Source organism: Gasterosteus aculeatus, chromosome 20 (genome assembly GCF_964276395.1).
Source record: "Gasterosteus aculeatus chromosome 20, fGasAcu3.hap1.1, whole genome shotgun sequence".
NCBI classification, from domain to species: Eukaryota; Metazoa; Chordata; class Actinopteri; order Perciformes; family Gasterosteidae; genus Gasterosteus; species Gasterosteus aculeatus.
Window position 1 is genome coordinate 2,862,177 of NC_135707.1, and position 25,548 is coordinate 2,887,724.

Genomic DNA, 25,548 nt, shown 5'->3' on the forward strand with positions numbered 1-25,548 from the left:
TGTTGGGTTCATTTAACCGTTTCAACTCTGTTTTCTATTCATTGTTTCAGTCAAGTCTTGTCAAATGTATGCAGAAAGCAATATTAGCCGTGGTGGGGGAGGAGGGGGGTAACATAAAGCCTTTGGACCACCATTGACTCCCTGCACGGTGGCATCCACTACGCACGCTTTAAGAGATCGCCCTTTGGAGATGTCCAGTCGACGAACCCACTGATCCGAGATCATTTACCATCGCTCAAGCTCCACAGCCACCCTCATCGATGGCTCCAGATCTGAGAGCTTGAATCCGAAACATCTACAAAGAGAAAGCCGTTTGTCAACACTGGCAGCCATGTTAATATGCAACAGATATCTATAAAAGTGGGGCTGTTACATCACAATAACACGACTAGTTCAATGTTTTAGGGAAGCCAAGGGAGATAAATCTGCATGGGATGAAAGTTGAAAGACAAAACCGATCCCATATCTTTTTGTTCATTCCGTCCATCCTGATGGAGGGATTCTTCTCTGCCTCTCTACGGTTTCTTCCCCTTTTCTCCTTTTTTCCATCGGGAGGTATCCCTGTGCTGATGTGGGGGTGTAAAGCTCTGAGGCTAATTTGCAATTCGTGATTTTGGGCTATACAAAATAAAACTAATAAAAAAAAAAAAGAAATAGAAATCAAAGGTGATGCATTAGAGTGCATTGTGTGGTGAGCACACATCTGGACAGCTGGGGATAAATGGCAGATGCTCAGCTGTCTCAGAGACATTGACTACATTTCTGGAGTATCATCTGACCCTTGAGTCAGAGGCAAAAAATGAAAGGTGGGATTTCCCAGAAATGATAATCACGTGGAGAACCTGATTCATGCACGAGATTTAGTTTCTATTTACTAAGCTTGATTTAACCCAAATGTGTGCGAGGCTCTGATTCGGGAGCAGAAACGTTTAGAAGACGTTTTTCAGAAGGCTGGACGTGATACTTGAAGTGTGCTGCCGCCTTGTGGAAGCAACCGGTACTACATGAGGATTGAGTTCTGTGCAGAGCGCAGTCATTCTTTTGGCCACAGAGCGAAGGTGGAGACAGTGGAGAGCAGGGCACAGCTGAATGTCATGTCATTCATTTCATCTTCTCAGGCGCGTAAAACGGGACCTCGTGCTGCGAAGTGGCTGCAATGCACGAAAAGGCCACGAGGGGGGGCCAGGAAAACGTCAAAAGAAAAACTCACGTCATCCCACAAATATTTGTGTTTATATCAGACGTTTGCTTCCATCCCTATATTGAAGAAGTAGGCTAACCTGTATTTTGTCCTTCATTCATTCAGAGACATTTGTTTTGCTTTTCCAGAAAATTGCAAACAAAAATGTCCAAAAGAATCTAGATTTATAGATGCAGGAATTTGCTTCTGGGATCCTTGTTTAACTTTTATAGACACAGATGTGATTTTCTTCCCTAAAACTCACTCTACACATATTTTATGTGAGTGTGTTTTATGTTAATTTGAGCTTAAAAAGAAATGTCTGTTTTATGAGGAAAATGAAGAAATGTACAAACTATATTCATGTAGCTACTAATGTCAAAACATTTACACCCATAAACTGTCCTCTTGGCATCTCTCGCCTCATCTCGTTAATCTGTCTTCTTCAAATGACAAACAGACGTTTCTCTCTCTCTCCATCAAAACTCAAGTCGTATACAAGTCAGGAGCCATTTCTCTGCTTCACGCAGGCCTGCAGCGCTTATCTGCTGCTCCTTCAAAGCTCCGTCTCCTCGGCGTTTTGATTTACAAGCGGGGTCGGTCGGCTCCTCGAGCTCTTTGCATTCCAAACATCTCATCTCCAAACAACTGCAGCAGCACGCGGCCGCGGTCCTTACGAGGGGCTTTGCGCCGTGGGATGTTTAAGTGAGATTGAAAGCACGCTCGCTCATCAAACTACCGTTTGTCTTTGATTCACCTCTGTTGTACAGATTCAAACACACCCATTGAGATTTATCTTCGCCAATCAAGAGGTCTCTTATTCCGCCACGTCGGCGGCTTTGGCTCGTTTGCTCGTTCTCTCGTCGTGAATTCTCTCTCGGTGTCGATTTGTTTTGACTTGTTTTCACTCGAAAGCTTTTACCTGCTGACAAGAGGAGTCTTTAAACACACGATGCTGATCAGCCTCGATGTCTGGTGGAAGCCAAAAATCAAACAAGAACATGTATATTTATATGTCACGCTCACACTGAATATAACCTCCACTGCCGCTAAACCTTTTTGTTTAATTCAAGTAAAACGCATATTATTTTTATTAACCGAGCTGAAAGAGCAAAATCCTGTCCTGCAGGAACAAGCAAACTTTAACTGCACATTTAACTGGCGTTATATTCTTTATGCTTCAGGTCGGCGTCTGTTAGAATAAGAGTCTTCCCTCCACTCGAGTGGCCTGACCCCCCCGACCTCGCCTGTAGAATGCACGCAGTCTTATGCTGACCGGCTCGCTGTGACCTAACCCAGCCGGGCCGGTGAATACTTCATTTAAATTCTGGCTCTGCATGACCGCCGTCCGGCTGTGACTGAGGTACGCTGGATTACCGGCGAGAGTCTGATCCCTCAGAAATCCGGGGTTAACTCACGTCCGCTGAGGTCACGGCGGACGTGAGTGCGGCGAACCGGTGCTCGTTGTCACCTAACGATAAACTGAGTAAGGAGAAGGGGCCGGGAGGAGGGGGGGGGGGGGGGGTCTCTTGACAGATGCGTCATTGCTTGTTAAGTCAAAGTTTGGGCCCCTTGATTGTCATGTGATCGTTGATCCTGAAGTCAATGTGATGGAGCAGGAGGTGGAAAGTAGCATCGTTTGGAGAGTTTATATTTGAAACCGTGTGCTCACTGAGCTTCTCTTCTGTCATATGTAAGCAACCTGGGGTACTTGACACCCAAGGGTGACAAAGATGACATCATTTGTACCTCGGAAATCATTTTCCCTTTGAGATGAATGTGATCGGTCAATCGCCCTTATGTAATAGCCAAATAATGTGTTATTACTAATCACTTTTAATATCACGCAGTGTTAGAAGAAGAGCCAAAGGAATGTGCTGTCACCCCCTCATTTCACTCACATTTCACTCAAACACTCAAACAAAGCATGAAGGTGATGGTTATTTCCAGTTAACCTCTCGGATCACAGCTCCTTGGAGGAAGAATCCGTCCATTTCCTCACAGCAAAGGATGCAAAGAGTCACGCTGGGGACCGGTGGGATTAACGTGAAAAGGGGTTTGTGCTGATCTTCTATCCCTCCTTATTATGGACTCAACTTTCTGTGAAAGGTGGATCCGAACCATCGGCACGTTTCTGTCCGCCTCACTCTTCTGACGGCTTCCCTTCCGCATAAAACTGTGAAGTTCATTTCTAAGGTCCTGGTGGCGCCATTTATTCAAAAAGGTTTCCGTTCGCCATGTTTATCAAACGCTGCGCATTGAGCCAAAGGAGCAAACTGCGCGTTTGACTCGCTCCACAAAACCCTCAAATTCAGTTCCATTATTTTAAATGAACCACAGACGGCGCGTCAAGACCTTCTTTGTTTTCACAATCTTTATCTTTTCTTAAAAGCCTGTGTTATGAAAGGAAATCAGCCCTCGCTGCCATTTTTTGATTCATGGTGTGTGTGTTGAGTTTCGCGGCGGCTTGCTGAGGAAGCTGAGTGCTCTTCTGCAGCGGAGCTACACTCTGTGATCCGGGCTGATGAGACGAGTTGCATTTCACACACAGTATAAACTTTGACGTGTGCAGCTTTGATTCAAATAAACAGAGCTGTGCTTCAGTTTCTCTCCTCGCCTCTCAATGACAGCCTGGCATGTTATATAACAGCTGTGTTACAGGTCGTCGTGGCGCAGGGGGCAGAGCGGGTGCACTGGGGGGGGGGGGAACTGCAAGGTTGGTGGTTCGAGTCCCGTCTGCCCCAATGTCTCAGCGTCGAAGTGTCCCTGAGCAAGACACCAAACCCCTGTTTGCTCCCCGGGCAAAATGTAAACAAAGAAAGCCAACAAAAAAAGCTTTTAAGGCTTTAAAGTGTGATGTAAGTCGCTTTGGATGAAAGCGTCAGCTAAATGACCTGTAATGTAAATATATTATATCAACTGTGGACGCTGGAGACGTCCGGCTGCTTCTACCTGCGTGAGTCCACAGGTAGTTTTAGTGAAATGATAAAAGCGTCCTACATGGAGAAAAGCGTCTCCTCGGGGAAAGGAGGGCGAGGCGTCCCTTTAGGGATGGGGGGGACGGGGGGGCGACGAGTAGACAAGTAGTGATGTTTATTGAAGCTGAACCTGTGTGACACAGCTCACATCTCCTCCTCTGACCCCCCCAGCCCCCCCCCCCCCCGCCCGTCTCCTCCTCACAATAAATCCAGAGGGGGCCCGTGTGTGGAGCTACAGCCCCCCCCCCCCCCCCCCCCCCCACCTCCGCCCCTCCAAGTGAAAGTGCCATGGAGCAACTCCAGATGTGAACATCCTCCTTCTCTTATTCTCTCCCACACTCTCTTCTCTCCCGCTTCCACCAGCAGTCCCGCCCCCCCCCCCCCCCCCTCCTCCCTCCCCCGTCTCCCCCCCCCCCCCCCCCTGCACAGCTAAGACTTTTCCATTTCCTTTTTTGGTGAAAAAATCTCCAACGCAGGCCGGGAGGACGTTATGCGAACGCCGACAGGAGATTGTGTCTGGCGAGTGTGTGTGTGTGTGTGTGTGTGTGTGTGTTTGGGATGAAACAGTCGACTCAGCATAAACAACGGCGTTTTCTATATTTACACGCCGAGTCACACGCGTACACACAGATGTGCCGTCTCACTCTCTTGCTCTCTCTGAAACACAAATATCTCAAACCTGCGGACGCAAACAAACACTTTTTACTGTCTTCTATTACACACACATGGTTTCTCTCTCCAACACTTTCTCACACAGTCTTATGTCCTCTCTCTCTCTCTCTCTCTCTCTCTCACACACACACACACACACACACACACACACACGTACATACTTTTTAAACACACCAGAAGGGTTTTGTACGTCTGAGACAGTAAACACAAGTCCAGAGAAAACTACGACCTCATAAACCACAAATAGATAATTCACTGCAAACACAAATACACAAAATATAAAAAACTGCCCGGAAAAGATCCGTCAGTGCGCATTTATTTAGGACCACCAATAAAACTACATGCCGTATTTAGCCGAGTCTATTACCATCTTCTTTCTTCTTTCAACGGACCGTCTCAACGCCATGTTTTTTCCAACCGTACAATCCGACAGACCAACATCAACGCTGAAATAATGAAGTACACATATTTTTTTAATAGCTTTTCACATAGATATTACAGACTAACAATGAAAAACCAAACACTTACACTGTTTAGAGTAACAAAATAGTGATCATGGCATGCGTCCTCCTGCATTACACAACGGCTTTTCGTTTCAGCTACTTTGGGGTTGGTTGCTGGTTCGTCGAGCGCCGGTGATACAAAAAGATTCAACAGGTAGAAACGACAGAAAAAGGGAAGAAGCAGTTACAGGTAACAAAACAGTGGTCTGTGTGCCATGTTTTTGGTTGTGTTCTTATGTGCACATAACATGGTAGCGAGAGAACATCTTCAAAAAGTGCAAAGGACATTAATGATCACGACTCCCGTAAACTGACTGCTTCACTGAGAGCATAATTAGCGAAGCGCTTCCGTGTTTGTACTCTTAAGCGAAATGCTTAAAACTGTTCTTAAAAAGAACAGTAAAACAAACAGTACCTCCAGCGTACTTTCAAATACCCACTGAGGTTTGCGTCCTGCCCTTCAGCAGTGCTCTGTGTCCTCAGATCACCTCACGTGGCAGCTATTTCATGCAAAAATACGACGCATTTGCGTTTCTTTGGCTTGAAGGTACACAACGTTTAAGCATTGTTGTTCCCGAGGCGCCCCGTAAACTTTTCATGCGGAAATTCAATTACAAAAGAAAAATCTTTGGGGTTGATTCGTGACTCATGGATGGATGGAAGTTCCGGCGCCCCCAAGGAACTGATCTCTGCATATACAAACAACCTGAGATGCAGCATTCGTCAGCCTGCGTTACCTTCCTCGGTACGGACTTGGCGGGGGGTGTGGGGGGGTGTGTTTCTTGAAATGCCGTGTGACGAAAAAGGGGTGCAAGGTAAGTCAAGGGAGCCCGCCGGGCTCTACACGCCGCTGTTGCAGTCGCGGCACAGGATCCGCTCTCCGTCGGGGAAAAAGCCGGCGCCCACCAGCGAGGCGGAGCACTGGGAGCAGGTGAAGCACGGCTGGTGCCACTGGCGTTCCTCAAACGAGACGTACTTCCCTCCTCCGAAACCTGGGAGCAGAAGAGCGCTGGCGTCAGACCAACCGTCGAGCCTGTTGGCTTCTACCTGCGGCGGCGGCGGCGACATGCACCAATGAATTGATCTCATCTTGCCTGTGATCGGCTTGCTGCAGGCCTCGCACTTCTTGGCGTACAGGTTGCCGAAGCACTTGAGGCAGTAAGGGCTCTCGTCCCGCGAGGTGAAGTGCTGGCCCGCCAGCTGTGTCTTGCAGCTGGCGCAAACGAAACACTCCTTGTGCCACGGCTCGTCCCGATAGGTCACGCCGCCTTTGGCCAGCGTCTGACGATGGGAGAGGTCAAAGGTCAATTCACTTCTAAAAGATGCGCTCCTGCAAACGCGGCATGCACCCATCTGCGTTTCTGTCAGTCTAATCCTGCTCATAACCCCCCCCCCCCCCCCCCCCTCACCGCCCCCCCCAATCCCATTCTTTATTTAATCATGTGAGGGGTCAGGGGGACGACCGGCGGCGCCCGTACCGACCTTTTTACAGCGCGTGCAGCGCGGGGCGAACTTGTCCTCGTAGCAGGACACGCAGTAGTGCTCGTCCTTGTCGGGGATGAAAGACTTTGACCCGATTGGCTGTTGGCAGCTGTGACAGATGAAGCAGCCCTCGTGCCACGTGGAGCCGCCGTACTCCAGCTTCCTCGTTCCTGGCCGAGAGAAAGAGAGAAGAGGGGGGGGGGCTTTATCCTCTGCCATCTTTCTTTGGACTTTTAGGGCCATTTGGGGTTATTTGCATGGTGGTCATTTTATTGAACTATAAAACGACTTATAAAACTCATTCTGTTTGTCTAAGAATTATTTCATTTTTAAATCGTAATACCACAGGCCCCGCACTTCTTTCCTACTACTGGAAACTGGCGACAGGCCGTACAGAAAGGGATAATTTCTTTTATTTTATCCCTTGTTGAGCCCTTTCTGGTTGGGTTTATTACGCAGTAATTCCAGTGCAGCCGACATTAAACGCTATACGGTTCCGCTGCTGCAGGCCGGCTGCCGAGTCCAAATCCGAGAGGAACCCCCTGAAAGTCTGTGTCTGATGTAAAGTCTTGTTTCTGTTTTAACTCATGTGAGAAATTTACATTCACTTGCAAGATTCATTTGAAATGAAAGTCCATTTAAATAATCGTAATAAATGAAGAACTTGTGTGTCTCCGTGTGTTTTGAGGGTGAACATATTTTTGTATCACAGCAAAAGGTGCGTTCTAGAAACCTTCTAGGGTCTCAACCAAAGTGCATCTGAGCTTTTGGTGAAACAGTGATGGAGAGTTAGTGAGGTTGTACAGTAAACTAAACCCCGGGATTTTTCCTGCTCAATAAATCTCCGTCTGCGTCTTTGTGATGTTGATAAAGACGACACTGGATCCCTGCAGTGGAAATAAAGGGGACTGTGTAAACTGCCACGGGGCCACTGGAATCACTGACTTAACTCTTGTTATCATCAGTCTACTGGCGCCCCCCCCAGACCCTCCCCCCGGGCATCTGGCACACACACACACACAAGTCAAGCAGACTGGCAATTACTCTGTCACATCCCGGACCTCCGTCGCTTTCTTCTCTCCCCTTTTTTCCCCCTAAAACCTTTTTTCCTTTCTATGTCAACTTGTTGCTCCTGCTTCCTGGAGTGTGTCCTGTCATCATTTTTTCCACAGCTATTTGCCTATCTGGAAATTTGAATTTGTACGCGACGGATGGAAAGAATACTGTGTGACGGGACGAATGCTTAGCGGGTGACCATATTTGTGCCACATTTTTTTTCCCCACTGTCAAATGCATCGCACTTGGAGGTGATGGCGCTCGCTCTTTCTTTTCACCTCCTTTCACCCCCGATGGGACGAGCGCGATTAACCTTTAAAACTCAAACTTCTCCGCGCGCACGTGCTGCGCTCTTACCGGGCATGACGACCTTGTCGCAGGCCACGCACTTGGAGGAGAACTCGTTGCAGTAGCAGTCGTTGCAGAGCAGCGCGTCGTCCTGGCTGGTGAACGGCTCGTCGGCCAACGAGCGGTCGCAGCGGAAGCAGCGGAAGCAGTGCTCGTGGTAGTGCCGGTCCTCGTAGAAGAGCTCCTGGCGGGAGGACGAGAAAAGAAAAGAAAGAAAGAAAAATCTCTCCGTCAATTATCGACGCTCTTACAGATTTGTTTTCATGTTTTGCAGCTTCGGGAAAGTGGCGGAGTTGGACCGCGGGCCGAACTGACTTGTGTACGGCTTGTGTTGCAACATGCAGCATTATTCTCCTCAGGGGAAAACTAAAGGTCTCACAGGGAACGTGGAGTTCAACATCACAGCCACGAGAAACCAGGCTGCGTTTACCGCCCGCTGAGGGCGTTGATAACTAATGGGCCTCCTCGTCCCTGCAGCACGCGACCCGTTCCGTGAACTCTCCACCAGGCAGCGTCGCTCAGTCAGTCTCACATGAGCCAAGGTTACATTTTCACTTAATTGTGGGGAAAGTAGACAGTCCCTCATTCTGCATTTTTTAAATTGTAGACAGAATCATCCCGTTGGCGTACGTGGAAATTGTCTGTATAATTTGAAGTTTGCCCCTATCCACTAAAAATATAGAACGCGCCTCGTTTAGCACAAACTATTCGTCATTGACGTGACGTAACTTCCCTTATAGCAATAACAGCAGTTGTAAAACACAGGAAAAAATTGCTAAACCCCAATTCGGCCTTTGCATTCCTTTTTCTTTTTTGCACTCCACTCGTTACTGTTGAGCAGCGCGTGTCTGATCACGTCCGCGAACGCGCCTTACCCTGGCGTCGTGGCCGATCAGCTCTTTGCACTCATCGCACGTGTTGGAGAACAGGCTGTCGTAGCAGGGGATGCAGTACGGACTGGCCTCCGACTGGATGTACTTGCGGCCGTACAGGGACTCCTTGCAGTTGACGCAGTCGAAGCTGTCTGCCATTGTGACTCTCTGCAAACCTGAAACACAGAAAACGCAGAGCGACGTTTACAGAAGGGGACGACGAAACAGAGGAGGGGAAGAAAAAGGGTGAGAGATTCCTTTCAGGTTGGATGTCAGCGGGCACTTTCACCGCCAGTATTTACGCTGTAAATACTTTGGCGTGTGCCGGCTTCAAACAAAACACGCCGCGCAAAGTGGGAGCAAGTGGAAAAAGAGAGAGCGACAGGAGAGGCAACGCGAAATACCTCTTCTCTTTTTATCGCCGCGTGATGAAAGCGTGGCTGAGGCGGAGGGAAGGGAGGGAAGGGAGGGGGGGGGGGACGAGAGACGGAGCTGCCGACTTCCCTCGGTTACTACTTAGCACCAGAACTCAGCTGCCGTGGCTGTCGAGCGTGTCGGATTAAAAAAGGCAACCGATGCGAACCGAGACGCGTCTCCGGCGGCGGGGCGTATTTCTGCACCTACGAATATTCACGAGCTGACACGCAGGAATCCCACGAGAGCGTTTGCGGGGATCTGTTTGAACACGAATCCCTAAAAAGTGGCCTCCCGTCAGCATAAAGACGCGGCCCTAACAGGCCCCTCCATCACGACTGAGCACACAACAAAGTGACGGAATGATGTTGTGAGAGCGTTGAGGCAACAACATCAGGTTGCCAAAACATTACAGCACGGCTGGACAAAAGCCCAGTGATGAGTGATGCAGCTCGGCGGGCTATTCCCCCCCCCCCCCCCCCCCCCCATCCCTGCAACATTAATCTGATATCTGCTAATCAATCAGACGGAAAACTGGCCATGTGTCTGCCTGCCTGGCGTAACCAAACCCGGGGCGAAAGGGGTCCGGCTGCTCGAGTGCGAACAACATGGTTTCGCGGCAGGGCGCCGAGGAGACAAGCGAGCACAAACACAAGGCGACGCAGAAAAAAAAAAGGGGGAACAAAGACGGAAAGCCAAATCACACAAGATCCATCATCAAAGAAAAAACACACAAAGTCCCAGACTCTCCGGTTTCACCCGTCTCAGCCGGACGAAAAGCTCTTAATGAGTCGGGGTGAGAAAGTCAGGACCCGACGGATTTCACCTGCTCACAGTCGTCAGGCGCGAACCAGCGGCGGGCTTTTTGCTGTGAGACCCCCTCCCCCCTCTCCCCGTCCCCCCCCCCAGCGCCCTCCGGTGACCTTTTAGAGGCGAACTAGGAGGCCTGAATGCTCGGCGGCCACGTGTCTTGAAGACATCTTCAGTGGTATCCGTGAGGGGCGTCACGTCGCGTAAAGCAAAGTGCTGAGTCAGCATCTGACAGCACTTTTCTGTTCACTTTGACCCGCGGACGCAAGAAGCGAAGGAGCTGAGAACGAGCGAACTGTGACCTCGGTGCTACCCTGCAGGGCGGGGAGGTATGCGCCGTGTTTGCTTGCCAGGTAAGAGAAACGAGACCGGGCATGAACAACAAAGCCGGGGTGGGGGGGGGGTCGGGCAGTGCCGGGACGTCCCATGTTAACTTTAATTTCTAACGCAAATCAGGCAGCTGTTTATTACCACAGCAGGTCATAAAACGTCTGAAGCGCTGCCGTCTAACGGCGTCCCTGCGCCTTAGATTGATCGCTCGGGGTGTGTCTGGTTACGTTATTTACCTTCATTTCGTCAAGTGTTCTTATGCCCCCCAGAGGGACTTTGAGCAAGCATGACTTGTTTGCCAGCAACAGGGTTCATATTACGTAAAGAAAAACTAAATAAAACACAGATGGGACGAGTACGCTCAAAGCCTGATATACATTAATACGTTATCCTTCAGAAAGCAGACACAGGCCGTTTACTTCAGAGAGATTTGACGGAAATAAATAAAGTCGTGATGGCACACGCTCATGTGGAGAAGGAGGAGAGAGGAAAGAATCTGGGTCACAGCGAACTCCAGCCCGGAGGCCTGTTCTCACAGGGCTTTGTGTCCGAATGCCGGTGTGTATATGCCAACTTCGCAGCAGAGGTCCTTCTCCTTCATGTCCACGAGCCAGTGACTAAAACCCTGCTCCCCTTTAATATGTTTCCCAAATACCACAGCTGGGACTGAAGCCATTCCCCTGGGAAAAAAATGTGGGCCTCCGATGAAATCCCCACCGCCTCTAACCCAAGACGAAGGTCCAGGATGCTTTAACTCAAAAATAGCGTCGAGCTCTATTTAAAATAGACATGAAGTGGATTCCACTCTCTTAAGAGACACAAAAAGGTGTATTGTTCAATGCAGCTGTATCTGTCGCCATCGGCGACGCTGCAGAAACGTCTCAATCCGGTGTTCTTAACCATTGCAAATTCTGCCCCGCATGAAGTATATATTTTGCGTTGTTTTGTTCCCATCACAGATCTCCTTGACTGAAGTTGAAGGCCAACAGCGAGACACGAAAGAGCCACAGACCATCGAGCAGGCTGTATCTGGTTGCCGGGCAACAGCGCCACGGTCGGTTACCGGATTTAGGGGGCGCAGGTACAACCGGTGCGGTGCGGTGCGGTCCCGCGGGCGAGCGCGTTAATCCCGCGGCCCAAACCGGTTGATTCCCAGCGATCGGCGCTTCGTAGGTCTGCGAACCCAAGACTAAACTACACAAAGACTAAACAAACCCGTCGACATCAACAAAGATCACCTTGACCGGCCCGAAGGCCGTATGAGGAAGTAGGTCAACTCGAATTTAAAGTTCTTCTTTACACTCGAGGGAGAACAAGATTTCACTGGAGGCTTTTCCATAAATTAATTAATTCAGTGGAGCAGCTGCGTTTTTATTTTTATTTCCTCTTCATACAACAACAACAACAACAACAAAACACACATTGTGGCTGCAACATAAAGAAAAAGCAGCACAGCGGGAAAAACTGTTTCCTCCCTGATAAGACGGCGCGACCCGACGAGGTTCTGCTCTTTTCTCCGGTCTGCGTTAACGGGCCCGTTGTGAGGAGTGAGCTTTCATGTCCAAGTGTGGATTTAATGTGGATTTACTTTAAGAAGAGAAGCCCCTCGGTCACCTTTAACGGTTTGATCCTTTGGCAGCGCACAGAGACAGAAGTGCGTTGATGACTCCTACTGTTACAGGAGGAAAAAGAGAAAGAGAGACACGGTGACGGATCAGAACTAAATGAACTCTGGAGTAGGAAGCTAAACGCGAGTGTGAGTCTTAAATCACATGAGCAAACTGGTGGGACGGCAGCGTTTGGATAAACACCTGGACATCTTCCAGAGACGGTCTCGACATCACGTCGCAGCGCTGGACACTTGACTTCATCATTTTAAGGCCCGGTTGAGCGTCTCGTAAATAAAGTACAACGTCAAAAAACGCACTTCAGAATGGTTCACTCGTGCCTCCCTTGGTCCTGCGGCCACTTGAAGACTAATGTGAAGAGACAAAGACGAGACTTTTTCTAATGGCCCCCGAACTTTGTGTTTATGACACGACGCCAGAGGGATCACGTTGCTGGTTTCCTTCAAGGGACGGGAAGCCGAGGTCGGCTCCTCTGGCAGAAGCTTCCGGATCCACGTATCGCGTGAAACGAGGCGCCGCGCGAGCTGCGTCTCATCGAAGGTGATTAACCGCCGCGCGTGGACGACTATGCGGCCGCAATGAATGAAGAATAAAAAATTCATATATTCGTCAAACGTCACCAGTTAAACACATTTTCCGGCACTGGAAAGGTGGAGCGGCGATGAATCTTATCGCGGGAAGGGGGAGGAAATTGCTCGCGAAGCAATAACGCCGCAGCTCATTCATGAGCAGATATGCTCACGGCTGCCGGTTATGAACACAAGCGTTCTGCACACTTCACGCCCTCGCCGTACGGCGTCAGCGAGCGCGGGCCGGAGGATAAAAGACGGCGTGCCGACATTTACGGCGTGGGCCTCATTTTGTACGAAAAGGGGGGTCAGAACCCAGCGGACGAAGGTGGAAAACAACCCGGCGCGCGGTGAAGTCGGGGCGCCACCGTGAGCCTTTGAGCCTGAAGCTTCGGAGAAGAAGCTCCATTTGCTGACTTTTTGCTGGTCTTTATGCCTTGATTAGCAAAGGGAGACGACGGGGGGGCGGGGGGCGGGGGGCTGGTCCGCTGCGCCCCGTAAACACACTTCGTGAAGTCTAACCATGTAAAATAAACGTGTTATGACTGCATTTTTAACGGGAAATCAATGTTAAATTGTAAGAATAGAATACTAACCCTAACACCCTCAAAAAATCCAACATGGCAGAGAGACGTTCACGCAAGAATCCGACATGGTCCGCCATGTTGTTCACTCAGGGGGCGTGGTTAACCGCCGCCAGTTCCTATGTATTGTTACGAATTTGTATGTTCGAGATTTTCGTACACGTTTTTGCGGACAGGTTTTGGAGATCACGTTGGGAGGACTCGAGTCATGACCTGACGCTGCGGTCCAGACACTGGGAGGCTGAGCTGTTATTTGCCCCTGAGCGTTTAAACACCGTGGGCCGGGGCAGAGAGCCCCAAATGAGAGCCGGCGAAGGCGGGAAATGACTACCTGCGGCGCAAAAATGTCACCGTGGAACTTTGTAATTTGTCCCTCTCGGGCAGCTTTTGATGAGCATGCGGCCGCGGGGACGGGACTTCATGTCTTCCAATATTAGCTTTGATTCTGTTGTGCGGCACACACTGCGGCGTCAGAGCAAACAATCCCCTCTGGACGGCATTATTAAGAGGGTTTGATGTGGCGGATTTAAATGTGCACAAAAAAGATAAACAAAGGCCTTTACCGACGTGTGTTTAGTTCCACTTAAAACATTCATCTGTCATCATCCGACAGCCACTTCGGCACACGGGAACTTGAGACGGTGCTCGCAGGGAGGACTCGGCTTCTTTTCACATTCACGTCGATCCCTTTGTTTACCGCGATACGCCACCGACACCAAACAACAACGTCGCAATTATCTCAAATCGCACGGTGGCGTCGCAAAGCCACCGCGAAGGGGCGGCGCTCGGCGCTCAGGAATGAATCTGGATTTATTTTTGTATCGCTGTGTGTCTGGATGACCAGGAGACGACGATGTTTTTTTGCCAACATTTTTTCCCTTCCTTTGAAGGAAAAAAACACCAAAAAAAACAACAAAAATGCTGCCATACGTTAGTGCTTCACATCTGGTTTGCATTGGGGGAACTATGCAGGCAACTCCTGTGTGCCAGGGGAGGTTTTTTTTGGAGAGTCACCGCCGGGAAAATGCAGGAAAGCTCGTCTTTTCTCTCTCGCTCGCTCGCTCGCTCACACCGTGCTGGCATTTGCCGGCGAGTGTTTGCACGGCGGAGGGAAAACTGGAGCCGGAGTGAGAGAAGAGAGGGCGAGACGTCTGCCAGTTGCTCTTCGGATGCACTCTGGGGCTTGCGAAAAAGTGTGTGGCGCAAACGCAACGATTTACCTGCTGCACAAAAAAAACGCGGCGCTACAGGGCCCCTCTACTCGCATGTTTCCCAGGGAAGATTTGTGCCCAAAAATGGACATCTCGGTCATTATCCTGACGTCTTCACGTCCTCCCTCTCGTCCATTATCCTGAGATCCAACGAGCGTCCCTTTGAAATCCGAAGCCTCCGCTGCTCAGCGGAGACCCCCTCTCAGTTTGGACACCTGCTTTGTTTTGTGGAGCTGTTGTTTGAACAAATGAATTGCATCTGGAAGCGCCCTGGCTTGCACACACACACACACACACACACACACACACACACACACACACACACACACACACAGCCCAGTCTATTTCATATCTGAGTAGGACGAGAAGCACGCGTGGTGAGGTCAGTTACTGGTTTGCGAGCCCCTGGAGAGGAAGCCAGAAAGAGCCCTCCCGATGCAATATCTTCAGCGGCGCAGCGGACACATCGACTCCTGTGTGTGTCTTTGGGGCTTTGCTCCGGGCCGACACAGCAGATGTCTCCACAGTCGCCTCAGTGGAAACTTTCCCCCCTGTGCAGCGCCGAGATTTACACGGATCCCGATGTGGATTTGAGGGATTTTGAGCTACGGAGTTCATTTTTAAAATCAACTAATAGGCCCGGTTGTGACGCTAATGTGGCAACTGCTGTCGCCGTGGTCCGACCCGCGACCCGGGGGGCGCCCGAGGACTCCAGGCCGACCGCGAACCGGGAGGCGCGAAATGGCTCCAACAGACTGGTCATTCCCAGGTGGTCTCCTGGTGTTGCTGAGTCAGCGTGAGCACCGAGGAGCCGGGGAGTGTGAGGTTTCACCGGCCGCCCGCTCAGCATGAGCACGCCACACGCAACTGTGCGTGGACACGCCCACGACTGCTAGCAATTATTCATAACTGTTTTCAGACTCGCGGCTTGTGGCTGCAGTGATGGCACCTGACCCTCTGGTTAATGTTAAGGGCACGCGCCCCAGCGTCCACAGACGTGACTATTCGCCGCGTTGTTGTCCATCTGGCTTTCATGGGAATTATGTAGAATAACGATCGACGTTCACGTTGAGACACAAACACTCACCTTTCTTCCTCCCCGATGAGGTGACCCTGAGCAGTTGGGTTTGCGATGTTTTGAGTCGTGCCTGCCCAAAGCGCCAAAAAGGCCGGGGGTGGATGTCCAAGAATTAATTTCCAGTATATGCAGCCATCTTTTCCTTTCTCAGAACGTCCCCATGGCAACGTGTAAACAGAGCCCTCATCCCCCCCCCCCCCCCCCTCGACCATAAACGTCTTGGCAGTGATGCTCAGCTCAGCTCCCGTTTCATCCTGTGCAGCGCTGACCGAGGGTGCGACCCGGCGCTTTATTGTGGCCAAATGCGTTGTGCCGAACCCATCGAGGAACACGTCAAAGATTAATACCCCTGCTTTTTTCTAAGGTGGGACCTGTGACGCAGATGTGAAAACTCAAACTTAACTTTGATAAATTAAACAGTTCACCAGTTCATAGAGTTAAATGTCTACTATTATATTGGTATTTTAAATCCCCACACAGTAAAACCCCACAGCATAAAACCAAAGCGCTAAAGATAGACGGGATGATGCGAGTTCACCTCTGAAACATCTCCGTGCACCGTCTTATTCTTTTACTCCGGTATGTGCTGTGAGAACCAAACACCCGGTTCATTTCCTCCTGAACAACGACAACAACGAGGATGTTCAAGTCGGTCTGCACACACACACACACACACACACACACACACACACACACACACACACACGCGCCGGGCCTCTTCCTGTTACCCCAAAGCGACGCGCCTCCGGGACGTCTCGAAAAGTTGGTCGCACGCGTTTGCGAACGCGCAGTCGCGACGGAGAGCAGGCGTGTCGTGTCTGCGCACGCCTGCAGCCGCGTGCAGACGAGCGTACGAACGCGCAAAGCCGGGGGAAGACGGAGGGATCCAACAAAAACATAAACACAGCAGCCAAACTGGGGCACAAAGGGTGAGTTGTGCAGGAAGAGCAGACAACTGCGAGCAGCTGCACACACACACACACACACACACACACACACACACACACACACACACACACACAGTTTGTTCAAGTGCCTTTGTGGGGACTTCCCACTGGGTGTAATTACTGCTCATATTCACAATCCCCGGTTTTTACTGCTCACATGAATGGAGCTGATAAGATCAAACAGTTTGATGTGTTTGGGGAGATGAATTAGTTTCAAACAATGTGGGAAGATCTCGGTTATGACAATCCAAACACATTTAGTAGATGAATCATTGAAATCGTGTGGAGGCCCTGGAACTGACTACTGCCTTAGTCCTCAAGCCTCACCCGGCAAAACAGAAGATGGAAGATCTACTTGTTCACACAAACGGCAAACTGTGTTCAAATGTCTTTCCGTTCAGAGATACTATCAAATTTCCCCCGATAGTTCTGCACACTGTAGCATTAAAAACAACTGGGCTCTGTTGGAACACATCTCCTTTGACCCAATTCTTCTGATCCCACAGCGGGAACCGGCTCCTTTTCCTGTATGTCACTGTGCCGGTTTGCGTTGACCTCTGGGTGGGTCGCTGCGGAGGGAGTCACGAGTCCGTCGGGTAACCTCCCGGCAGCTCATTCCGGCTTGCTGGAAACCCAACGCACACTGATGAATTGCCACGTCATCAGGAAGTGCATATGTGAGTGGTACGCTAGTGGAGGTTGGTGACCTACGGGTCATTTACCCCCCTCCCGCCCGCCCGCCCGCCCCCGTACCAGCAGGGGAAGGTCCCTGCTCAGAAATGCAGCAGGCGGGCTGCGTGGCTGGAATGAGCTCACTTCAAAAGGTGTCCATAAATCATGCTGCCATGCATCCCAAGATGCCCCCGCCCCCCCCCCCATCCCCCCAGACGCTCACCCACCTACCCTTTCTCCTTTTCCCCGCTGTCCTTCTAGCCAAAGTTCACCGAGACCTTGAGCCGCCGTGCGATACCATTTCTCACCCCCCCTCCCCCCCGCTGCCAGGAGAGGTGCATTTGATTGGGTGGCACCGTGGCGGTCAGCGGGTCACGAGGGAATCAGTCGCAGCGGAAGAACATTGGAGCGGCGGCGTGGTAGCGGTAGATGTAAACACGCGCTCGCCTCAAACCAACTCCCGTTGGTGGACCACGGGGGGGGGCGGGAGGGGGGCGGCGCGCAGCGGATTTATCTGAGCTTCATTCAAGTCTCGAGTAGTTGAGAAATCCCACGGCTAGTTTTCTTGACTTTGCCAAAACAAAGCGGCAATCCGTCAGGTCCTTATCTGCCAGTGTCGTTATCGTGCCGCCATGCAAAACACGCCATTCGTCTTCTCCACCTAATTCATTATCAGCGATAAAATGCAAAGTCCCAGCCGCAGGCGTTGGACGGAGAGACGGCGTGAGAGCAGGTGCTTTTGGTAAAACACTGATAGCCCGGTTGAGTTATGTTACCCGTCTATCTCTTTCAATCTAATAACCACGACTCTGGGCCGACCTCATTCTGCCTCTCTCCCGCGTCTCTGTCCTACGGGGCGCTCTTGTCTTGGGGGGATGCGGGGGACACTAAACAGACCCAGACAGAGAGCGAGAGGCAGCTGGTGGAAGGCACAGCGGCTCCGCGGCCTCTTCGTCCAGCAAGTGAAGTGAAAATGTATTTTTTTTGCAAATACACAGTGCGTCTCAGTCTTGATTGTTGTCAGAATCCCCTGACAGGTGTCATGATGTGAACGACATCATCACGCGGGACGTCGGCAAACGTTAAACCCTTTTCCTCGCGTGCGGTAGGTTGAGGGATGGTTTTTTTTTTGGCGGAATGCTTCCACGGTGAAGTCATGGCGCTGGTGTCATTGGCCCTCGGCGTTGCTTTGCTCACCGCCTGGCCCCCGTTTTACCCATTGATCTAATTACCGTCGCCAACATTGGATGCGGTCCCGCTTGGAGCTGAATGTTTAGGCCCATTAAAGTACCGACGGAATTGCAAATGTATGGTGGAAACCCGGGAAAAGCGCAGAAGACAACAACTTGTTGGAGTGAACCCAACGTACAGCCTTCGATCCTGGTGGTGAATGCACGCCGCGTGTAAACTTATCTGTCACAGCATGTCGCCGGCATCCCGAAGGCAACGACACAGGAACTCTTCATCCTGAGATAACACTACTGCCACTATCGTTAACTGTAAGAGGCTAAATTTACGCCCGACTAAAGATGTTATTAAGTGTAAAAGGTTTTGTTTGACAGGATCAAATACTTATTAATAGATTTTTAAGGCCGAACATACCATTTACGACAATGAGGTGGAGACATCGGTCATTTTTACCCATTAAAAGAAAGGAAATTGTTCCTACTTCACTGTAGCGTCTGTGAATGTATCACAGAACCACATGCCGTGAACTCTTCGCCGTACCCATCTATGCTTTTGCAGCTGTGGAGGATTTTTATTTCATGTGTATATTAATAATAGTGCAGATGTGTTTTTGTAATCTAGGAACCAGAGAATAGAAAAGATTTCTTTATTGGATTCTAGATTTATGGAAATGTTATCTTCAGTTCTTTCGATAGAATAGAGATTTTTACTTTGTGTATTCAAGAACATCAATCTCAAATGCATATGCGGTGAAAAGAATTAAAAATGGAAGAATCTTTTCAAAGACCCTTGCGCTCAGCTTCGCATCCGCAGACCTTTGGAAAAAATGGTGTGTCTACTAGAGGGTCTTCAAACCCCAGATGATTAAGCCAAATAGCAGCCAAAGCCGTAAAAACAACTGACTTCTCGGGTATTTGAGGTCTGTGAAACATTTGGCTGTTGACTGTAAATGCGCTGATCTCCCTCTGGACTGAGTTATGTCCAATTACTACAAACATCCTGCGCTCAGTGTGATCTATTGGTTATAAATACGCTGTCAAACAAAGCAGCGCTTCACTTTAATGCCCTCGTTGCACCACTGACTCCATCAGGTAGGAGCGGACGGCGGATGCTGTTCGGGGGGGGGGAGGGAGGGAGGTACGAGAAGTCGTTTCCCCCGCGTGCAAACGTTTCTCCTGCGTTTTCTTGTGACGAGGGGAAATAGTTTCGCCAACACGGAGCGGAGATCGCGGCTTCCCGTGGCAGCCGGCTGACGGATGAACCGCTGCTCATCCTTTCCCTCCTTCTCTCAACTTCACCCGAAGGAGCCGAGAAGCCTCCGTCGTAAATCAGCGTCACCTTCTCGCGGAGGCGAGCTGACGTCCTTTTATAGCCACACCAAGGACACTTTCCGCCATTTATGGCCGCTGCAAAGCGCCGAGCGAAGGGCCCGTTCAGTGTCGCATCGAGGTGAGGCAGCACAGGGAACGCCAAAGGAGGCCAAGGAAACGCCCCCCCCCCCCCCCCTCCCTGCCCGCCGCTTCCTGCGTTCCTGACTTTGACAGCTTTCAGAGCCTGTGAACGCCGGCGAGCGGGGCAAAGAATGGCGACGGCGTAGGGCGCCCGCCATTCTTGCTCTCCCGCTAGTTTCACCATGCGCAGCGGGTTTGCTGCCGAGCGAGGGGGGGAATGCGCTCGCTCGGCTCGGTGATGCACAGACTCGTCGGGACTCGCGTTAACTGAACTGCCGGTTCACCCCTGGAAGGCGGTTGGCCGGCGCGCGGGAACGCGGTGAGGCGCACGTGCATCCAAACGCTCACGACGGACGCATTATGTCAGTCTGGCTTTATTCGTTGCAGATGTTTTGGGGCCGACCCGATTGAGCGCGTGGGGAGCAATCAACGCTAATGTAGTGGGAGCGAACTGAAGTTACTGTTGGCCATATAAAGACACAACTGCTACGGGCAACAGGGGCGTTGGGGGGGCGGGGGGGGGGGCAAATAAAGCACGTGTGAGACATCTGTTATGGGAACAGAGTCCTTACTGCGTTATTAGCGGTCGCTTCTCAGCGCTTTGAAAGGCGACATTTTGGGCCTTGGGCATTGTTACCTTGTGTAGCGGCTGCCGTGCATCGCCGCGTGGCTGATGACTGCGCGCCACGTGGTCTCAAATTATTGCCCAATTACGCCGCTGTGCGAAAACATCCAGTGGGAGCATTGACGACATGGCCGCTCCCACAGGGAAATGAAGCACTCTGTTCTCGCCGTTGAGTGATTGCAGGCTCACTCGTAATAAAGCCTGTCTGGAAGTGTCAACGGGGTGTCGGTCGACCACAAAACTTCGGCGTTTATGATTCACCGGGTCTACAATGAGCGAATAAAGTAACAGTCATCCTCTTTTCAGGGAAGCAATGATAGCTGTAGGTCGGTGGACCAGTGATTCCCTCAATAACAACATTATCCAGAAGAAGATCCCTCTAATCCCAGATAGAAAGCTGTGGTTTAACATTATGGAGGGGAAAGCCGTCATCAGGTGAATAAACATCTTATTGCCTCGCGTGGTGGAGCAATTGTGCCCACCCAACATTCTTTAACCATAGGTTATGATTTAGCCATTAGCCACAGCCCCACATAACCAGTAGTTATATGAATTTCTTATACACATCATTACCGGTTGTATAAAAAAACGTCAAGCCCTCGCTCCTCCGCGCTGCTCGATGGGACTGTTTGCTTTTGGACGCCAGCTTAATATATCCAGCTATCGTTTGCGTTCCTTCATTTAGCTGCCGCTTTTATCCAAAGCCACGACTCATTTGTACCGTTTCACCCAGAGGGACGCATTTTTATGGGTGTCATTGCGTTCGGCAAACAAGTAATATTAAGCAACTCTCGATAGATTCCCACAGTATTTGGCAATAAGTCAAACCGTGACAGAGATGGGGGAGTTTCTTTGAAAGCAAGGACAGGTTTCTGTTCTGGAGGGGGGAACAAATTGCGTCAGGAGTTGGTAACATTTTGCATCCCAGCATTCCTTTCGCCGGGTCCTGAGAAAAGGCACACGTCAGACACCTCCGTTGGAGCGCGGCGCTCCTGCCTGCAGGCGATGGGTGCAGGATAAACGTCACGCCTGACTCACGCCTTCCAATCGAGCTCACAACGGCGACGCCGCAGTGAATCGCCGGGATGTCTGCAGCCGAGAAACATCTGTTTCATGCGAAACCGATTAAAGAAAGCACCGACCAGGTGGAGGGGGGGGGGAACCACTCGTTGAATATGCTCAGACAAATACGGTCAATTGAAGCAGTTCAAGCGATGCAAAGCGTAGCCCCCTTCTTTCATAACATATTATTAGTTTGTATTACATGAGTAAGTGTGTAGCTATGAAGCATCTGCAGTTCTGCGCTTACAATTTGGTATTTCCTTTGAAAACAGCACTTGCTTTGAGGGTAGCAGGTAAGTACGAGGTATTGCCCTGTAATTGTATCCCTAAAGCAATGTAATTACCCCATTAGCACAGAGTCAGTTACCTCTAACACCCCTGAACCGCCTCTATAAAGTTTATGTTCTCTTTACACAAATTCTCACGCGGAGTGGAGACTGTGGGGCGCACATCAGTGACAAAGAGGGAAGCAGAGCGAGGAGGCAGGATGGCTGGACGGCGAGCGCGGCCACATTACCTCCCGCCCCGGGGGGGGGGGGGGGGGGGGCCCTGGCTCAGCGGATCAGGTTTCACACGTTTACCCTCAAAGCTTCCACGGAGGAAGTCTTGCGCCCCTCAGAATAACAGCCCGGCACCTGGCCATCCCCTCACAGGAAACCTGAGGTCACTTCCTGCCTTTCAGGCCGTTCAGACGCACTCCCGCTGCCAGCCACGTGCCCCCCCGCAGCCTGCCGAGGACTACCAGGGGGGGGGGGAGACTGAAATCCAACAGGCGGAAGCATGTGATGTCCAAGGATTTAGCAGATACAGTTCAAAGGAGCGTTGTGTTTGGTCTCACATGAAGCACAGATGTGACGTTTCTTCAAATCAATCCGAAGAGCTTAAATCTGGATTCGGTTTGGACGGTGATTAAAAAACAACATCTGAAACACAATAAATATCGTGCACAAAAAAAGAGGGGCAAAGCACTGCAAAGAGAAGACGTGTGAGGAAACAGAGAGACAAGGAGAGTAAGCATTATAGTCTGGTGGAAACAACAGATGGAAGGAAGGCCTTGCACAGACTGTGTCCTCCGAAAGACCGCAAAGGGTCAGACAGCTGCGAAACGTCCAAAGAGAAGTGCTTGGACACAGATCTAAATTCTGCTGCCTGCGAACACTCGTCCACCGATTCTCCATCACTCCCAACCCGTAACAAACAGCCACAACCAGTCACTTAGCTGCAGTCCTGCTGCAGTTCGGCGCTGGCTGAGGTCCAACCACTACGCCGGGCTGACCTTTGAAAAACACCGAGACCTCTGAAGAATGTGACCATGGTCAATGAAGCAGAGAGGGAGAGAGGGAGAGAGGGAGGGAGGAAGGGGAAGAAAGCAAACAAATACATTGTGCAGCCCTTGTGGGCTGAGTCAAGGCAAACTGCCACAGAGGCAAAATGGGACAGAAGGACTTTTTAGCTGCAGGGGAATTATTTTTCTACCCGTTGCTGTGACAAGAAAAGAAAACTGTTAGTGTCTCATAAGGACCACGGATGTTAATGCATGGCCAGAAAAATAAGTAAATCCCGTCAAATGCTTAAGAATAAGCTGAAAAGTTCAATAACATATTAAAAACCAAACGACTTCCAAATGGAACCAAGATCCATCGTACGATAAGTATTGAAGGGCATGTGATATATTCCCATAAAACATGTAAGCTCACGATCAAATATTCTTATTTGGCAAGTTGCAACACTTGACTTTCCCAACGTGCCCTCCGATGACGCAACAGGCGAACGGCAAACAACTGCCACTGGTCCTGTGCGCTGTGATTTAAAAAAAAAAAAGAGCACGCATGCACCCGTCCCAGATGCACGCTGCCAAATCCCACTTCCTGCTGCCCGAGAAGGGACCAGATTAGCTTGAGGCCCTTTGCTCTCTTGAGGCCTTCGCACGCCGCTCAGCTGGGAGCTTCTGTGGCACGAAAAAGGCCCCGAAACAGCCCGTTGCTCCGCCGATTGGATACTACCGGGAGGGCAGGTGTGATAAGTGACTAGTGTGGCAGGAGGGGGGCAGAAGGAAAAGGTCCAGCCGCTCTCTTGTCACAGGAAGTGGGTCCTCTTTAGTCAGGGTTCGACTCCCCCGGGCGGCGTGTTTACCGCTTTAATCCTCATACACCCACAGATGTTTTACAGCAGCAGAAATATCCCAGAACGTACAGAGGAACCATAAATACTGTGCAACTAACCCTGCTGCCCCTACTGATAACAATGATAAAAGTATTTCCATTCATTACAGGTTGTAACAGTTATATCACAGCTGCTACAATGTTTCACCACAATCATTACTTGGTGACACACTGGTATATTTCCCCATCAAATACAGTATTTTAACATTAACATTGAGTAATTCCCGAGTATTTGATGTAAAAAAAAAAGCAAAAAACTTTTGCCCCAGCGAGGTGGAAGAGGCGCCGTGGGTAAAAAAGTGGAGTCCTACCGGGAGCGGAGACCGAAGCGTGGAGGCTCCCCGTGCGACGCGCCGGCGCTACCCCGCCTCCCTGTGCCTGTCGGCGGCCACTCGCTCCCAGCGGGTCCGGGATCAGTCTGCGGGTCTTCTGACAGCAGTCAAACCTCTGTTTGGCAGACAGTGATGCGGTGCGCCGGCTGCGTTTGTCCTACTACTGAGGAAGTGGCTGGTGAGTCACAAGATCCCGCCTCCCCCGCCCCCCCTTACACACCCCTCCCGCACCCAAAAAAAAAAGAAAAAGGGAGGAAAAAAAAAATCCATTCCTCCTTCCTGTCCTTCAAAGCTGAGCAGAGAGGAGACCCTGATGGAGCGAGCTCCCTGCTGGGCCTCCGCTTCTCTCTCTTACTTCTAAACAATCAATGGAATAAATGAACGTATCAAGGTTTAAGATAGTTGGCAAAAAGCTTTGGAAGTGTTTGTATGATAAAGACTAAAGTTAGAAAATGTGTCTGCAAAGAAAGAGGGTGTAAGAACCTGATCGCTCACAACAAGTCTGGCTCTTCACTATCACGTGACAGCATCACGTCATTAAAATGTCTATAAAGCAGCTTCAGGGGTTTAGTGAGAATTGTGTGTAGGTTTGATTCGAGTATAAGATACAGAATAACATCAAGTAGAAGGATCACCCTAAATAACATGTTTCAAACAAGATACATATTTTATTGGAAGCATTATATAAACATTGGAGCATTAAAGCAGTGAAATTGAACCGTCGAAATGATAAAAGCTCTCTGTTACTTTTCGTGTGGACGTGCTCTGTCTAAAGTGGCGTTTGTTGACTATTTGTACGCACTGACTTATACCGTACCAGATCCAGACCAACCCAGATGGTGAACTTTGCCTCCCTCTTCTACAGTGCGGGTCATGGTGTGTCATTTCTCTCATGACTCAACGAATTAGGAGTGACCTTTATTCCGGGCTGCAGTGACGGATTTGAACTTATCGTTTGAGTCATTACTGTTAATCAGTGGGTTTGTTGGCGGAAGCACCACCCGTGTGACAGATAGCTTTGTTCTATTTCTTTTATTTCAGGCATTCATGCGTCAGTTAACCCCCCAATAATCAGCTTTTATTATATTTACATGATCCCGCGTGATGTTTAATACAACTATCAACCACCCCTGCAGCTCCCCTCGTCTCCACGGAGCATCCCGTCGGTTTGCTCTCCTGTGACTGCACTGTTTTTCTGTCCCGTGGCCACATTTTCAGGACGCAGCAGGTAGAACGCTCTGTTAAACCCACTCGCCGCTAGTGATGTTGAACATATAGTGAACAAAGCACTGAGCTAAGAAGCCAGTTATTTCCCTCAGGACTGAGATCAAGACCAAACCGGAAGGAATGACCATTGGAAACTCGACTTGAAGTAATCAATGTGTTCATAACTT

At 50.2% G+C, this 25,548-nt stretch overlaps 1 protein-coding gene across 3 annotated transcripts; it reads right to left on the bottom strand.

Moving 5' to 3' along the window:
• Positions 1-5,113: 5,113 nt before the first annotated feature.
• On the bottom strand, positions 5,114-24,358 carry fhl3a (four and a half LIM domains 3a). Of its 3 annotated transcripts, XR_013453606.1 has the most exons (7): positions 24,134-24,358; positions 9,095-9,267; positions 8,229-8,403; positions 6,816-6,985; positions 6,428-6,614; positions 5,359-6,325; positions 5,114-5,276 (listed from the first exon to the last, which is right to left on the bottom strand). XR_013453606.1 is itself a non-coding variant. In XM_040166058.2 (6 exons), exons 2-6 carry the CDS (start codon positions 9,248-9,250, stop codon positions 6,174-6,176), a joined length of 840 nt encoding a protein of 279 aa, XP_040021992.2. In that variant the 5' UTR covers positions 9,251-9,267; positions 24,134-24,358; the 3' UTR covers positions 5,283-6,173. The 3 variants fall into 3 exon arrangements, 2 of the variants coding, with proteins under 2 accessions (XP_040021992.2, XP_040021993.2); XM_040166058.2 differs by lacking the exon at positions 5,114-5,276 and having other exon boundaries at positions 5,283-6,325; XM_040166059.2 differs by lacking the exons at positions 5,114-5,276; positions 24,134-24,358 and adding an exon at positions 9,496-9,647 and having other exon boundaries at positions 5,283-6,325.
• Positions 24,359-25,548: the final 1,190 nt, after the last annotated feature.